Source organism: Sminthopsis crassicaudata, chromosome 2, assembly GCF_048593235.1.
Source record: "Sminthopsis crassicaudata isolate SCR6 chromosome 2, ASM4859323v1, whole genome shotgun sequence".
In the NCBI taxonomy this organism is placed as follows: domain Eukaryota; kingdom Metazoa; phylum Chordata; class Mammalia; order Dasyuromorphia; family Dasyuridae; genus Sminthopsis; species Sminthopsis crassicaudata.
In genome coordinates this window covers 496,564,287-496,582,089 of record NC_133618.1, presented here as the reverse complement: position 1 = coordinate 496,582,089, position 17,803 = coordinate 496,564,287, and the positions used below count along the sequence as shown (strand labels likewise).

At 44.7% G+C, this 17,803-nt stretch overlaps 1 protein-coding gene across 1 annotated transcript in view; it reads left to right on the top strand.

Moving 5' to 3' along the window:
* The window catches only part of ZNF618 (zinc finger protein 618), a 224,605-nt gene extending 207,265 nt beyond the window's left edge, over positions 1–17,340 (top strand). Inside the window, 4 exon segments of the mRNA XM_074293637.1 lie at positions 7,919–8,020; positions 8,747–10,000; positions 10,003–10,208; positions 10,210–17,340. Of these exon segments, the coding sequence (XP_074149738.1) occupies positions 7,919–8,020; positions 8,747–10,000; positions 10,003–10,208; positions 10,210–10,263 (1,616 nt within the window). The 3' untranslated portion in view covers positions 10,264–17,340.
* The last annotated feature ends 463 nt before the right edge of the window (positions 17,341–17,803 follow it).

Sequence of the window (17,803 nt, the reverse complement as noted above, 5' to 3'; positions counted from 1 at the left end):
TAGTCTAACCATAAAACTGTCTCCTACAGCATAACTTGATAAAGAGTCTTGTAGTCTTTGCTTGAAGGTGTCCAAGGAGGGAGAAGCCACCAGCTTTCTAGTAACTCATTTTACTTCTGGGTGGCTAGTCAGACTGATAGGAAGTTCTTCCTGACAGCAAGTCTGAGTTTACTTCTAATCAGTGTTTCTGGTTTTCTCCTCGAAGTCAGATTCTTCAGACTTGACGACCACTCTCAGTTTTCCCCTGAATCTTTTCTTCTTCAGACTAAACACCCCATTTCCTTCTTCTGTACCTCATGTGACAGACTCGGCTCTGACTATTCCCATTGTTCTCCTCTCCAGTTCATCAGTTCTTCTACACTGTGGACTCAGACCTGAACACAGCGTATCACTTGAGGTCTGATCCACAGCACAGGGACTAGCACCTTCTCATTCCTAGACATCTTTTTGTCTTGCCTCTGCCTCTCTGTTCCAACCTTCCTGGCCAAGACCCCTGCTTTCAGCAGGCCTATCAGCTTATCATCTGGCCATTTCCTCCTACAACCCCCACAGCCTCTTCATACTCTGGGTAATGGGTGATGATGCTACTCTTTTATTTTAGTAGGCATCTATGGAGACTGAAATATCTTTAACATCCGGAGGAGTATAGTTTTGAGAATGAAATATCAGACAGCAGAGTGGGTGGGCATTTTTTTGAGTAGGAATTCCTGCCTTATATCTCTTGGTGTGCCTGCTTATGAAGTTAATCAGTACTGCTAGTAATTACATTACACTTGGATTGCTAATGGTGGCCCTGGGCAAGTGGCCCGAACAGTTTCCTGTGCCATAGGTTTCAGATGCTCCAGTAATTCCACCTTTTTATTCCTCCTGGGAAGGTTAGGGATCATTCTACATTCTGGCAAGAGTACCAGCTTTATACCCCCGGGGACTTAACTGAGTCTAATTAAGTTCACTCTGCTGAGAAAGGTGCAAAGGCAAGAGTGGAACTTGTTGGGAGCATATTAAATTAGAACTATCTCCAGCTTATTCATCCTAAGAATAGTAACTATCTTCATTTCATTAGCTGAATGGCCCTGTGAGATAGATCCCTACCTCCTCCAACAGTGTCATCTCAGGGAACACTGTAGGTCTCTAAATCTTCTGAGTGGTCACCTTCCCCTAGCCAGAGACAGATTAAGATTTGATTCTCCTGTCTTCAGAAGGGTTAGATGCCATAGCCTTGTGTAGAAGGAGTCAGCAACCTATGGCATTTATTTTACCCATTGCATACTGACTGGTTGATGCTGTTTTCTCCTCTTAGTGAGGACTTCTTTAACCATTCATCATGTCTCGCTTTACATTAGAGACTGGACACAAGTATAACCTTCTTACCCCTTTCTCCCTCTGTCTTCCATATTATCTTGTAAACCATCATTATGCTTCTGAGTGTAATGCATGGACATGTAATTCCTACTACTAGGGGAAACTGAGGCTGTTGGTTTGATTGCATTCAGGAGTTCTGAACTGCAGCAGGGCCAAAACTTATCAAGTTTTCACACTACATCAACTTCACTTCTTCTAGGAGCTTCTAGGAGGTGGAGGCCACTAGGCTGCCTAAAAAAGGTAAAACATAACAGATCAAGTGCTTCTATGCCAGCCACTCATGGTTTTGGGTCTTTGAATGATTACTGTGGTTCCTGCCTGAGTGAGATAGGGGGACCCAGTCTTTGAGAAAAGTAAGGGGTCAGGGTAGAAAGAGAGAAGAAAGATGAAAGGAAGAAACAAAGAGACAAAGGATGGGAGGGAGGAAGGAAGGAAGGGAGAAGAAAGGATGAAATGAGGAAAGGAAGGAAGGAAGGGAAAGCTAGAGGAAAGAAAAAAAAGAAACTATCATTACCATAGCTCTTGGATTTAGACTGAGTGATCATAGTGAACAGGATTCATAATATGCCAATATTAAAATAAGATTTATTAAAGTAGCTCTTTGAGAAAGGTCACAGACACTGACCTGTGGCTATTTTCTCCATCAGGCTACTGGGATAGGTTCCCTTCTGCCCCCAACAAACTCAGCCTCCTGCCTTCTTGATTTGGGGGAGAGAGGGGTGGTAGTTGGGGTTAAATGACTTGCCCAGGATCACACAGCTAATAAAAATCAAGCATCTGAGGTCAGTTTTGAACTCAAATGCTCCTGGCTCAAGAGCTAGTGCCCTGTCCACTGTGCCACCCAGCTGCCCCTGCCCTCTGACTGGAAGATTATGGGTCATTAGAAAGTCAGTCTTGGATCATTTGTATCCAGATTAGTACCCGATCGTCTCTCCTTCAAGTCTTCATTTGGCTTAGCATGGAAAGCAGGTTTCTGTGGACAAACCAAGTCTGTGCAGGGGCTGGGTTTCTGTTTCTATGGCTCATATTAAAAATAGAGAGGACCCCAGGAATGGCCCTTTCATGGGAAGGTTGGTTCTGGGGGTTGGAAAGGCCCCCAGGTGGGTTGCTTGGAAGCCTAGTCTTAGGGATATTCCCAACCCAAGCAATGGGGTTGAGGATCAGTAAGCAATCCTTATTCAGGTTTTGGAGTGTCTTTGAAGAGAGAAGGAATGTTTCCTGCCCATTCTTCTTCCTCCTTCCTACTTTTGGCATTCTCTTCTTCTTTAGCTCCTCATGTTTTTTCCCTTCCTCTTTTCACCATCCTTTTCCCTTCTCAGCATTTCTTAGTTTCTGCGCTCTGCCTTTTCCCCCACCTCATGGAGTAACCATTAGTCAAGGTTAGACAGTACTTTAGAGATCATCTGGCTCAATTGTGTCATTTTACAGATGAGAAAACTGAGGCCCAGAGATTAAAGTAATTTATCAAATATATTGCCTAAGAAGAAATGTAGCACAGTAAATTGAGTATTGGCCCCAGAATGAGAAGATCAGCCTCCAATGTATGATCCTCACTAACTTTCTTAACATCTCAGAGCCTCCTAGGAAACTCTCTTAAGACCATGAGGATTTGTTTGAGTGTTTGAGTAGGAGAGACAGGTGTCACTCAGTGACTTCCTGGTCCCAGGAAATGGATATTTTTCCAGTTAAATATCAAAACTGGTTAGGAAGAGGAATGGGAAATAAGTTGATTTGTTGCTGTTTTTCAGGCGTGTCCAACTTTTTGTGACCTTATTTGGGGTTTACTTGGCAAAGATACTACTGCCATTTTCTTCTCCAGCCCATTTTTACAGATGAGGAAACTGAGGCAAGTAGTGTTAAGTGACTTGTCTAGGGTCACACATTTGATGAGTATCTGAGGCCAGATTTGAATGCAGGTCTTCCTGACTATAGACCCAACATTCTAGCCACTGCACCACCTAGCTGAGCCTTAATAGTTTCAATGGTGGCCTGGATGTTGGGCAGAGCTGCAAAACATCATTGAAACCAAATAGTCTTTCATCATGGCCCACATTTGATGTTTCAGTAGTGGAGGCTTCCCTTTAGAGTTCTGGGGCAAAGAGGCAGGGCAGATGAAGCCAAAGCTCCAAGACCTGAGAGACCAAGAGACCAAGAGACCTGAGAACACAGGGGCCTGGGTGTCTAGGAGTTTAACCATGGGTAGCAAAGAATCAGGATATGGGTGTTCTCACTTCTGTTCAGATGAGAAAGACATAACTGTCTTGCACATAGGAGCAAGAGAGATGTTTCCAAAAGTGGGAGTCTTTAAGGAAGAAAACAGCTTGAAAGGCTCACATACCATGGAATATGTATGAGGGGATAGCCTCTTGTAATAAGAATGCTGGACTGGGGTGGGGGATCTTATTCTAGGACCAGCTATATGGACAGGTCACTGCTCCAGACCTCAGTTTCCTCATTTGTAAATTGAGGAGCTTGGACTAGATGCTATCAAAGAATCTTTCCAATGATAAAAGTTCAAAAGTTTGATTCTAGACAAATGATTAGAGTGCCCAAAGTTACTTCATTTTGTCTCCTAAGGGAATCAGTATCTTTTGTCACCCCACTCTTAACATCCTTCTCTCCCCAAATCTGTCATGAGGTCATATATATTTTACCTTCACAACATTTCTTGCTATATCTCCCTCTTTCTACTGTCCTTTCAGTCATCATCTATCTTTACAAACCTTGCATGTTTATAACCTTAAACTCACAACTTCTCCCCACTTCTACTTTTCCAATCAGTCAGTCATCAAGTCATATTTTTTCTTCCTCCAAAATATCTTTTGTCTGTATTTATATCCCCTTCTCTTCACTTACATGACTGCTGTTCTAGTTCAAACTATCATTATATCTACTATGGAGGATTATAATATTAGCTTCTAAATGGTCTTTCTGTTCTCTCACTTCTCTCTCAAATCTTTCCTTCCTCCTTCCAGCAAATTGTTGTCCATGTTACTACTAAAATATCTTACCAAAGCACAGTTCTGGTGCTATAACTCCCCTGCTTAAAAATCTTCAATGCTTCTTTGTTGCTTCAAGAATAAAACACAATTTTATCAGCATGGGATTCCCCCCCCCATATCCTTTTTTTTTTTAAATAAAATTTTATCTTCTCTCAATTACATGTGAAAACAACTTTTAGCATTCTTTTTTAGAAAAGTTGTTTCGATCTATATTCAGACCACATCAATTTTTTTCTTTGGAAGTGGATGGCATTTTTCATCTTGAATCCTTTAAGGTTGTGTTAGATCATTGTCTTTATGAAAAGAGTTAAGTCATTCATAGTTTTTTATCTTAAAATATTGCTGTTCCTGTGTACAATGTTCTGGTTCTACTCACTTCACTCAACATCGATTCATATAAGTCTTTCCAGGTTTTTTTGAAATCTGCCTGCTCATCATTTCCTCAGCACAATAATATTCCATCAGAATTTCACAACTTTTTTAGCCCTTTCCCAATGGAATTTCTAGTTCTTTGCCATTACAAGATAAGCTTGAGATACCTTAGTGTCATCTCATTGCATAGGATTCCTCTCTCTTAAATGCCCTCCCTTCTCACTTTTGTGTCTTAAAATTCCTAGCTTCTTTCAGGGCTCAGATCAGATGGCCCCTTGTGCCTGTCATGCCTCTTTGAGTTCAGGGCACTCTCAAATTATTTTATATTTATCTGTGTATATAGTCTGCTCCCCCAGGACTATATCTGCTGTTTAAAGGAAGGGGTATATTTTTTCATTTTTATCTTTGCATCCCCAAAATCAGCCTAGTGCCTTCCACAAAATAAGGACTTCGTTCAGGGAAATGGGTAAAGTTAAAAAAAAGGAAACAACTTTGAGAAATTGACCCTTGAAATATTTCTTTTGATATTTATGTGTGTGCAGACATCCATTAATTGAGTTACTTTTTGAATCAGTCAACAAATATTTCCAGGGCACCTATTCTGGGCAACAGGGAGTTGTGCTAGATATAGGAGGGTGAGAGTGGGGGTCATTCCAAAGATGAGTGAAACTTTGTATTGGTTTACTGTCTAGTAGGAAAAATAAGATAAACAGCTTTATAACCCCGCTAATAGCAGAAGGCCTCATGCTCAGTGTCAGATGAAACATAGAAATAAACAGGAAGTGTTACAGAAACTCCGAAGTTCTGGGATGCTCAGGGAAGATTTCCTGGACGAGGTGGGTCTAGGAAGAGAAGCAGGGCCTGACTAACAGCCCCTCAATCAAAATCTTAGACATGAAAGGCCAGACATCTATAGAAATCTGGAACAGAGGGTGTGGGTTAGGGGGCAGTGAGAGAGAAGAAACCTGGAGGGGTTGTTAGAAAGGCCTTGAATCATTCTAACATGAGACTTCTGGGAGTAGCCCTGTACAACATAAGCAAATCAGTCTACCTTCAGTGGGCCTCTCAGCCTCCTAATTGATAGAGTAAGCAGTTGGGACTAGATGACCTGTGAGACTGCACCGAGCACATTACCAGGTACTTAGTGGATGCTTAATAAATGCTTATTGACTTGTAGGAACTTGGCAAATCACCTATCTCAGCCTTAGTTTCCTACTCAGTTAAATGAGGATGATAATGATTTCAAAGCCATGGGCTGTTATAAGGATCAAATGAGATAATATGGATAAAGCACTTTGTATACCTTAGAGCACCATAACTATTAGCTATTGTTGTTATTATTTTTAATTATTATTAGCAGTTATTTCCAGGTTGGGTTTCTCTTCTCTTGAGAGTAATGAAATCCTCTGAACTCCCATTCTTGACAGCAGAATTGTTGGCCCTCCAGCCTTTCCCTTAGTGACTTTTGGAGGCTAAACTGTAATTAGGGAAGATTATAGGTGCATCCTCATCCCCAAACAGCAACACAATGGAGAGAAGCAATTAAAATGCAAATTGGTGCCTGAGTTTCTGAGCTAGAACAGCAAAATACAAAGGGGGGGGGATTTATTCTGTAATTATACAGTACAATATACAGCTCTAACTTCCTTTAGACTGCTTTGTTCAGGTCTGGTGCTACTGTATAATGCCTTCCTGGCAATCCAGTGCACAGGAATAAAAGGGACAGCTAGGCTGAATTGGGATTAAAAGCTTGGTGCCATTGAGTGAATTTGAGGAGCCATGATCTGTGTAGTTCACAACCTGCCTGATAAGGAGGATCAAGCCCAAATACATAAATCTCATTAACTTGGTATTGAATCAGAGAGGGTAATTCCCTCTAATACACTACCTTCTCAGTTTCCTATCCAGAAAGCTTCTGCTCTCACCCTGCCCTGCCATGGACAGTGGCCAGTGTGTTTGTGGTTGTGACTCATAGATGTCAGAGCTGGAAGGGATCTCGATACCACAGCTAGAAAGGACTTTGTGGCTAAGTGAGCTGCACAAGTTCCACAGGTGGTGAAATCAGGAGATTTGAACCCAGGTCTTCTGGCTCCAGAACCAGGGAATTTTCTACTGTGTTATGGAAAAGGATTTCAAAATACAAAATACTGAATACTGGCTAGAAGGACTCTGAACACAGACTGATAGAGTTGGTTGGGGTACTAAAGGCCTTTACTTGGTACTTAGAAAATCAGAACCTGAACGACCTTTGGAATCAAATGTCGGGGCTTGAGGGAGCCTTGGAAATAGAATATAGAAGGGCCCTTGGAAGAGAGTATTAGACTTGTGAAAGTCATTGGGACACAATGTCAGAAATGAAATGGGCTTAGAACTCAGAATGTAACTCAGAATGTCAGAACTAGAAGGGGACTTAAGAACTCAGAATGTCAGAGCTAGAAGAGACCTTAGAATACAAGATGTTGGAGCTAGAAAGGGCCTTAAAATATAGAATGTCAAAGCTGGAAGATACCTTAAAACACAAGATGTTGGAGCTAGATTGACCCTTGAAACACAGAATGTCAGAGTTAGGAGAGACTTTAGAGTACAAGATGGCAAAGCTAGAAAGGCGTTAAAACACAGGATGATGAAGCTAAAAGTGTGTCTTAGAACATACTGTCAGAGCTAGAAGATACCTTAAAACACGAGGTGTTGGAATTAGAATGGACCTTAAAACATCATCAGAGCTAGAAGAGACCTTAGAACATGGGATGTAGCAGCAGGGAGGGACTTTAGGATACAGAAGCACAGAGAATGGCAGGACAGGAAGGAATCTTCCAGACCAATCAGTTCAACCCTCTCATTTTATAGAAGACAAAATTGAGGTCCAGAGGAAGTGGAGTAGGACTGAGCATGCTCACATAGCAAGTTAGTGGTGGAGCTGGAGTGAGACTGATCAGGAAAGCACTTGGACAAAAGTTGCCAAGGTGGGTCCAGTAGTCAGTTTTATGCTGGTGGATTCTGGTCATCCCTTTAACTGGGAGAAAAACCACCCAGAGCTGAGGACATAAATCTGTGACCCCCTCTCCTAACGGGAGGCTGCCTCTGTGGTCCTATCCGGATCTGGGAGCTTGGACCCTGGCCGGGGGGATGAGAATATCTTTCTGAGCTCAGGCTTAGCCATCACCTTCTTTTGTGTCTTGCAGCTGACAATGAGAACAACATCGCCTTCAACCAGCCGCGGTCGCCTCCGGCTGTCGTGGAAGAGAAGTGGAAGCCACAGCCTCAAAGGAACAGCACCAACAACAGTACGTTGTGAGGGCGGCTCTCTGGGCCAGGTCCTTCGGCCTGCCTCTGCCTCTTCCCGGGCTCTCTCCCTGCCCCTGCCTCCTACCACTGCCTGTGGTGCGGTAATATGGACAAAGCCCTTTGTGCGTCTCAGAGCGCCATCGCTATTATCATTTTTCTCTTTAATTACGGTTAGAAGTTCCCGAGCTGTCCTGCCTCTGGGCCACTTGCTTCCTAGAGGAGAGAGGCAGGAGAGGAAAAGACGCACTTTATAGCCGCAGAAACCATGGCCCACGGAAGCCGATAGGTTTGGTTCCGGAGTCAGGAAGATCTGAGTTTGGTTCGTGGCTGGATGGCTCCGGCCAAGTCACTTCCTCTTTGTTTTCCCTCCGTAAAAATGAGCATTGAGAGAGGGATACTTTACCAGGAAAATGCTCCTTGTCTCCATCAGGGCTTTTTTTTTTTTGACTTTCCATGTTTTCAGGTGTGGGACCAGTAGGAGGCTGATGCTGTAAAGTCCATTCCCTCCTCTGTAAAATGGGGATCATGTTAGCGCCTGCCTCTCAGGTTGATCAATTGGGGCCATGGTGGTGAAAGCACTTAGTAGGGGGCTGGCACAAGGTAAATGAAGCTGCCATTTGTGTTTATCTCATGTGTAGCTTGGACTTCTCCCAGACAGGTAAACAGCATCCCGAGGGTCCTTGGTGGGAATATTCACTCTCTGCTTTGTCCCCCCATCTCTGTAGCTTCCGTGAGTGGCTCAGCCCCCAACAGCACCATCCCAGAGAAGGAGCGGCAGAACATCGCGGAGCGCTTGCTGCGCGTGATGTGCGCGGACTTGGGCACGCTGAGCGTGGTGAGTGGGAAGGAGTTCCTCAAGCTGGCCCAGACCCTGGTGGACAGCGGCGCCCGCTACGGCGCCTTCTCGGTCACCGAGATCCTCGGCAACTTCAACACGCTGGCCTTGAAACACTTGCCTCGGATGTACAACCAGGTGAAGGTGAAGGTCACCTGCGCCCTGGGCAGCAACGCCTGCCTGGGCATCGGCGTGACCTGCCACTCGCAGAGCATCGGCCCCGACTCCTGCTACATCCTGACGGCCTACCAGGCCGAGGGCAACCACATCAAGAGCTACGTCCTGGGCATCAAGGGCGTGGACATCCGGGACAGCGGGGACTTCATCCACCACTGGGTCCAGAACGTGCTGTCCGAGTTCGTGATGTCCGAGATCAGGACAGTCTACGTCACGGACTGCAGAGTGAACTCGTCTGCCTTCTCCAAGGCCGGCATGTGCCTTCGCTGCTCAGCCTGTGCCTTGAACTCGGTGGTGCAGAGCGTGCTGAACAAGCGGACGCTGCAGGCCCGCAACATGCACGAGGTGATCGAGCTGCTGAACGTCTGCGAAGACCTGGCCGGCTCCACGGGCCTCTCCAAGGAGACCTTCGGCTCCCTGGAGGAGACCTCGCCCCCGCCCTGCTGGAACTCAGTGACCGACTCCCTGCTGCTGGTCCACGAGCGCTACGAGCAGATCTGCGAGTTCTACAGCCGCGCCAAGAAGATGAACCTCATCCAGAACCTGAACAAGCACCTCCTCAGCAACCTGGCCGCCATCCTGGCGCCCGTGAAGCAGGCCGTGATCGAGCTGAGCCACGAGAGCCGGCCCACCCTGCAGCTGGTGCTGCCCACCTACGTGAAGCTGGAGAAGCTCTTCACGTCCAAGGCCAACGACGCCGGGGTCGTCAGCAAGCTCTGCCACCTCTTCCTGGAGGCCCTCAAGGAGAACTTCAAGGTGCACTCCGCCCACAAGGTCGCCATGATCCTGGACCCCCAGCAGAAGCTGCGGCCCGTCCCGCCCTACCAGCACGAGGAGATCATCGGCAAGGTGTGCGAGCTCATCAACGAGGTGAAGGAGTCCTGGACTGAGGAGGCGGACTTCGAGCCCTCCTCCGCCAAGAAGCCCCGGGCCGCCGGCGAGGCCGCCACCGCTCAGGAAGACGACCGTTTGGGAAAAATGAAGTTTATGACTATTTGCAGGAACCTCTCTTCCAGTCCACCCCCGACCTCTTTCAGTACTGGTCCTGTGTGACCCAAAAGCATACGAAACTCGCCAAACTTGCCTTTTGGCTGCTCGCGGTGCCCGCCGTGGGGGCCAGGAGTGAGTGTGTAAATATGTGTGAGCAAGCACTTCTCATTAAAAGGAGGCGGCTTCTTAAGCCCCGAAGACATGAACAAACTCATGTTTTTGAAGTCCAACATGCTTTAAAACTATCTTTTAGTTTAAAAATAATAATAATAATAATAATAATAATAATAACTATAAAACACTGTCGCAATCAAAGAAAAGGAATTTAAGTTCTAAACACTGTGGACCTCATTATAAATGCCCCTGGAAACTTAAGTGCTTTTTCTATGTGTATATACATAAGTGTGTGTACAGACACACGGGCGTGTATGTACATATGTACGTATACCATATGGATAAATACACATACATTGTGTATGTGAATATGTGGTTCGGTGGGCTGTTTACACAGACGGTGGAACCGCATACACGCATACACATATATCCCCAGTGCTCATGGACACGTATCCGCGTGTCCATGTTGCATTAAGTGGGGTATGTGAGGAAAAATGAGTGTATGTGAGAGAGGGAGTACTTTACCAGGAAAATGCTTCTTGTCTCCATCAGGGCTTTTTTTTTTTTTTTTTTTTTTTAAACAGACTCTCCATGTTTTCAGGTGTGTAGACCAGTAGGAGGCTGATATAAAGTCTTCAGGCAGCTGAGATCTAAAAGTGACTTGAAGTTTCTTTGATTTCTCCTCCTTTTCCCCTTCAAACCTCTCTTCCCTTTCCCATCCCCTCCTCCCCCACCCTCTCCCCTTCAGGGCTGTCTTGCCATGGATATTTGAATCTGCATTAAGTGGACAATATCTGCACTGGACTTTGCTTTTCCAATTACCTTGTATATTTTCAGGGCATTGATCAGCCGCCTTCCTAACATCTGTCACATGTTATAAAGGCAGCTGCGTTCTAGAAACACACCTATCTCTCAGATCAGGAAAGGAGACATTATGGAAACAAATAGGATTTTTTGCTTTTTTAAAAATATAAGATGGAGAAGAAAAATTTTCAGAAAAGTAGTTACTCTAGTAAACTGTCTCCATACCTTAGGTTTGTTGTTTTTAAAAACATTTTAGTGGGTTTTAACCTTTCTTTAGTTTTTTTTTTGTTTGTTTGTTTTTGTTTTGTTTTTAAACTTTGATTTTAGAACCCTCTAGGAGGCACTGAATGTCTGTAACTTATGTTTATGGTTTTTTAAAAAAATGTCTTTTCCCTTCCTCCCTTCCTTTTGCCCCTTCTCCCCAAGTCACACTGTAAACTAGCTCATCTCAGTGGTGTAAGCGACAACCTAATGTTTTACTAAGCCTTCCCTGTATAGTCCAGATCTCCAAAGGATGTATCCTTCCGAAGGCATGGGGGCGAGCGGGTCGGGGTGGGGGGTTGGGGCCTAACGATGCAGAGGATTCCATGATTTCACAAGCATAGCATCACAAATGGTGGAAGCATGTGGCTTAGGATACCTTCTGAATGTAAGTGAAAAGCATATTCCCTCCTGGTTTGTTTTGCCTCATTCATCTCCAGTACCAGGAATGTCTAACTGAAATACCTATAGTGCATTACACTACTCATCACATCACTGAATTGTTCTAGCTCATTAGAGGCCTGTGAGTTGATTAGAGTTCATGTCCAATGGCATGTCAGACCCACAGCTTCCCCCTTGTCTAGCCCTTGGCCCTGCTACCCAGAACCCTCAGAGCAGGGGGCTCAAGTTGGTCAGTCCCAGGGTTCCTGATGTTTGACTCAGAATCCCATTCCTGCAAGGCAATAGGACTGGGTGCCCTGTGGGCCTCTACAGACTCCGTGCCAAAGTCCAGTGTCAGGGGATTTCGCCTTTAGGAGTGTAGTTAAGTTGAGCCTGGCTTGATTGCATTATTTTTGGGTCCCTCCCAGTTGTGAAATTTTTATTTCCCTTCCTTACACATGGGGATTTGAGATCTATGGACCCAGTGACGGGCAGTGACCTGTCTGGGCTAATCCTGGAGATGCCGGTTCTCCACTTGGTACCCTCATCCTCACTGGATAGAGATGGGCTAGAAAGGCTCAGAACTCTGTCTCTTGAGGCTTATGTACTGTATGGCCTTTGATCTGCATGTTTAAGGTAACCCTCTTGGGGTGTAGCCTTCCTCTGCTGATCTTTATTTTGGGAAGAGTTGAGGCTCTTGTTGGCCCTTTCAGAAAGTGACCCCAGATGGTTTTCCTATATGATTTGCCTTGTTTTCAAAGACAAATTCTAACAGCTTAGGTAAGGAATATCTATATCATCAATAACTTATGCATTACCCTGTTTTACCATGAGATACCTCTGCAATCAAAGGCCTCATGCCATGAGGAGGGAAAGTAGAAATCCTATCTACTTTTGTTTTTAGTTGGTCTATAAGCAGTTCTTGAATTCCCGCCTTCCCTGTGCCATCAGTAGGAATGAGCTTGGTTGAAAGTTAGTGAGATCCTGAGAGCCCCAGGCCCAGATCATCATCTTTAGGAAAAGGAGGAATCACTTTGATTTATAGATTCTGTCTCTGGCTGGAACTTTCCCTAATCCTCCCATCCATATTTAAAAGGAAAAGTCATCAAGGTGGTTGGTGGTTTCTGCATCTGAGTTAATTATATCTTTTTGTTAAAAGGAGGTGATGATCTGGGAGAGCCCAGTGGGAGGGATTTTGCTGTATTTTTTCCCTCCCAAGTTGCTCCTGTTATTGTACCCAGGATAATGAACTTTGTATGTGATTCTTAGACAAGTGTTTGGTCCCTACCACTCTGAAGCTTAGAAACTGTACTGCGGTGAAAATGTTTATTTTTAAATTCAAAGTAAACAACCAGTCTTACCTCGTTTTTGCCTCATCCCCTGCTTTCCCTCACCAACATCCAGGGATTGGACTGTCCCCTCTTATTCTTGAGATTTTAAGTGAATTCCACTTTGTATTTTTTTTCCTTTCTTGGGAAGCTTGCTGCTTCTTATAAACTGTCTTAGTCTCCAAAGGGCTGTGAAAGGGGAACAATTCATTAATGGGTTTGGTGAAGATTTCTCTCTTCTTCCCTCTGCTTCCCCAGAAATTGTCACTGGGAACTGGAGAGACCTTGACAAGAGCCTCTTGGCTAGAGTTCTCATACAAGACAAATGCCATTACAAAGAATTGCATGTCACAGCCAGAAAATAGCCATGGCCTGGCCAGTCCCTCCCCACTCCCAACCCCCATCCTTGTCTTAGTCTCAGCAATATTCAGTTGTTCCAAATTTTAACACAACCAAAGAATTTGGACAACTCCTTTAGCATTCAGTCGCTAGCACAGCATTTGACCTGTCATAGGAGTTTTGTGATCTTGGGGATTGATGAGATATCTCTCACTTGACCACATGGCCTGAAGGACAGCATCTAAGGTGGAATTGTTCTCAGGTCCTCCACAGAATGGTGCCTGTGGTTTGAAATGGACAGTTCTTACAGAACCATTGAACCTCCAGGATAAAAAAAATGTTCTGTGCCTGTTTTGTTTTATAGAAATATAAAACTCTCATGCGGGGGACTGTGGTCCAGCATTTCCATCCTCACCCCCTTTTTCTCTCTTTGCCAGCAAGGTTGCTCTGGATACCTCTTCCTTTCCACTATCTAGGAGTTTACCACCTGTAAAGCAATCCTGAAGCATTATTTCCTTCTTTCCTGAGAGACCCTCAGACCCAGTAGGGGCCAGTCTATAAGGCACCCAAATGAGAGGAACGCTGGTCTTTATGCTGATGAAATCTTCATTTCTCATGCTGATGAGGCAAAGAAAGCATGTAGGCTTCAGAATAATGACAGGGGGGCTACAGTGGCCACCCACACTAGACCACCTGGGCATTTCATCAGAGAAGCATCAGATGTCCCTTTTTGTCCCACAACCTTCTGCTTCTGCTCTGTCTTTCAGAAGCACTCTATGTCCACCTCATTGCATTACTGTCCTAGTCAGCTGTGGGTGTCCTGCTCTGGCTGGGCAAGAAAGGATGAGGTTCTTGGTGGGGTGGGCCAGAGGCCCTTCTTTGTGAAAGTCCCTGCCCCCTAGCCTAGTGTGGACTCCTACAGAGAGAGCTCTTAAGACTTATGTCAGACACCTTTAGGAAGAAACACAATTTCAGGGAACACCTTCAGCTAGGACACTAAACCCCTCCCTGTTCTTGTGAGTTGGTATTATTCCCTTATTCTTTTACCTCTGGAAAGTTTTGGTATGTTCAGCCAAGTCATCTACCCCTTTTAGTGACTCAAGGAGCCCTCATGGAGGGATAGGGGAAGAAGGGGGTGTAGGGGGTGATCATTGTGAGTGCCTCTGTGAGCGACAAGGTAGAACCCTCCTATCCCTATCTCCTGAGAGGCAGAAAAGGGGCCCAACCATGATTGCCCCTGGGCTCCGTCTCTGGGGTCCAGCCTTAGGAGGCAGGAGAGTAGGTCAGCTCTTCATAGCTCTGAGTCTGAACTTCTGTGTACCTGATGGGCAGACAGAGCGAACACAAAGTATCCTGGAGAGGGGTCAGATGTGAATAAAAGCCAGCGAGAATTGGCTCCTGTGGAGCAGCAAAGAAAGTTGGGGAACTTGATGGGATGCTGCTCTGTAGAAATACAGGCTTTCTTTCTAAGGAAATGGCCATAATTCAAAGCATCTTAGCTGTTCTGTCAGTTGCTTTGAACCCAACTAGACAAAACCTCTACCCCACCCCCATTTCCCCCCCAAAATAATTAGGCTGTGATTGTTTAACATTTGTTTCTGTCTCAAATAGCTGCTGTGTTCTCATCTCTGGGGAAATTTCTGAAGGATGAGACTTAGGGTTTGAGGAGAATCTCCTGCCTGTCTACCAGGCCAGGAGCTGGCTGCTAGATCCTCCCCTCCACTACTCCCCACTTCCCATTGCCTGGGAATCAAAACCAAGAAATTTTGTTCAGTTTTTCCTGCAACCTTGAGGCTCGTGGTCCCAGAGGAGGCCCAAGCCATACCCCATACCACCAGCCTTGTCCTGAAAGAAACATGAGTCATTCTGAATGAGCAACTCCAAGTTAGCTGGCCTGTCCTCCTTCCCTCCTTCTCTCCCTCCCTCTGCTCAATCCTCACCCATGACTTTAGCACTTGTTTTGCTAGGCCAGGTATGGTAAACCAATGATTTAGCATGTTTGCCCTGGAGTCTCCTTCCCTCTAATTTTAATTGTTTTTAGGATTTTGTTTGGGTTTGGATTTGAGGTTTGGGGAGTGGTTGGATTTTTTCACATTGTTTTTTATTTTTGTTTTACTTGTTGGTTTTGTTTGCAGAACTGTTAATGCTAGAGCCCTAGGTTCAGCAAGAGGAGTTCCAGGTTTGCCTTGCTCACTCTCTTACTTGCTAAGGGTGTCAAATTGTGGTGTAGGCAGCTGCATGAAGGTAGTTACTGTTCTTTTCCCTTGATCATAATGAAAAACCCAAGTTGTGTTCATCTTTGTTATTGAAGGAGGAGGATATGATAGATTTGTCATTGGGTATTCACATCACTGTTCAAGAGTGGGTCCCCTGCCCATTCATCCACTAGGGAACCCCACCCACCCACCCATCCAAGGGACACAGGACAGATCATGTCCTAATGGGCAACTTACTTTTTTTTATAACCAAAGTTCCTTAAATGGGGCATGGCCTAGCCTCGTGTAAAACCTCAGGGGTCTCAGATTCCTTCGGTGCTTTCTGAAATCCAAGCTGGCTGGTAACCAACAAGAGAAAGACCGGCTGTTCTAGGGGTCTGGGGGGAGAAGGGCAATAAGGAGAGGCAAGGGACCTTTCTCCTGGGCATCCTCCCTCAGTGGGAGATAAGGGCATTCCCTAAGAGGGAAAGGTTATGAGAATCTGTGCAAAGAAGGCTGGGGGAAACCCACTGACCTGTGGGGTGGGAAAGTCAAGGTGCAAACCCACTTGGACAAATGTCAGGAAAATCTTTTATATAACAACCCAAGTAAAACTATTTTTGGAAAAATTTTTTGTTGCTGTCACTGTTGTCGGTGTTCCTTCCCCTATGACCTCTGTTGGAGTTGAATTATGAGTCATTCATAATCAGGTCAAGCCCATGACCAACTGTTCTCCCTCTCTCTCCTGCTCCCTTCCCTCAGTAACTGTGGGTATCCATCTTCCTTTCTCTTTCTGTAGATAACAGACGTTCTAGGCAATACCATAGACACACCTGAGGGTGTGTCTTTTTCTCTGTGAGTGTAAGAAACTCAAGTCATCTTTAAAAAAAAAGAAAAAAGAAAAAGAAAAAAAGAGAAAATACAAAAATATAAAAAAAAAAAAAAAACAAAATATCTTTTTTAGGCCAGAGTTTTCTACAGGTATTAATGAATATTTTTCTTAATCCTTATAAGTTTTATGTGTTTAATATTTCTTAATACCGGTAGCATTAATTTATACTTTTGTAGCAACACAATATTTTTATAAACGGCCAACGCTTGGCTATGTCTTCATGAGGGGAATGCGCAGGGCAACCTGTGGGGGCCCTGTGTACCGTGTACTGTATTTAAAAAAAAATAAAAATAAAAGGTTACCTAATGTCACACTTGCTGTGTTAATAAACAAAAGAAATTGTTTGAAGTCTCCTGTATTGTTGGTGTGGATCAAGTGACTCTTTAGAGAGCCAAATTGCACGATTGAGTTCCCAGTTCTCATTGTGATATTTAAACGCTTGGGGCCAGCTCAAGGGTTTAGGGTTTTTCTGTTTGTTTGTTGGATTTTGTTTTTTAGGTTTTTCTTCTTTTGGTTTATTGTGTTTGTTTTGTTTTGTTCTCCTTAAACGTTACGGTTCTGTTTTCCCTTTTTTGCAGCCAAAAACGTTTAGTGCTGTTTGAAACATAGACTGATATCAGATGGAGGGGGAGGGGGGGAAGATTTTTAGAAAAAAAAAAATACGAAAGAAAAGAAAAGGAAAAAAAAAAAAAAAAAAAAGGAAATTGAGCCGTGTCAATGTTGCTGTTTTTAACCAGTCTGTTGCTGTCGGAAAGCGGGGCATTTCCAATGAGAAAAGGAGCAGTTCCCATTTTCCGTTCTTTATCTGTAAGCCAAAAGCCCTTGTCCAGAATTCAGTGACCCTGCTTTGAGATGGGTCTCAAGCGTTCCTACAAGTTTCTTTTCCAGTGGCTGATGCCAAGGTGGAAAGACATACTGTAACTGTTAGAAAGGATCAGTTGCTTAATGATTTTCATGTCAGTGTTGTATTTATGGTTTTACAATAAAACGACCTTTAGGAAAATGGCTGCATCTGGTGCTGTGGTTTGTTTCTAAAATGCTGTGATGGTGTCAAGTCTGGGAGACGCTGCTCAGAGGAGGCTAGCCAGGATGGTGAGGGCAGCCTGTAAATCCCTGTGTACCAGAGGGACATGAAGGAGCGGGGGCTGGAGAATTCACCCATAGTGGATGTAGCTCATATGAGGCAGGTGCTCCAGTCCCAGCCCCTCTTCCCCTACATCATAGGGAGTATATAAGTTTCAAAGCTAAGGCCTTAGATTCCAAATCTGCTGTGTGGCCCCTTCTCCCAGCCCATTTCACAGATGAAGAAACTGATGTCCACAAAGGTTAAATGATTTGTCCAAAGTAGCTAAGAACCAAATGGCAGAATCGGGGCCGATAGAGCTAAGTTACAAGGCATATGGTTTGTGGAAGAATATTCTAATAGCTGCTAGGAGTATGCCTAGGGATTCCTGCTCCAGAGGACC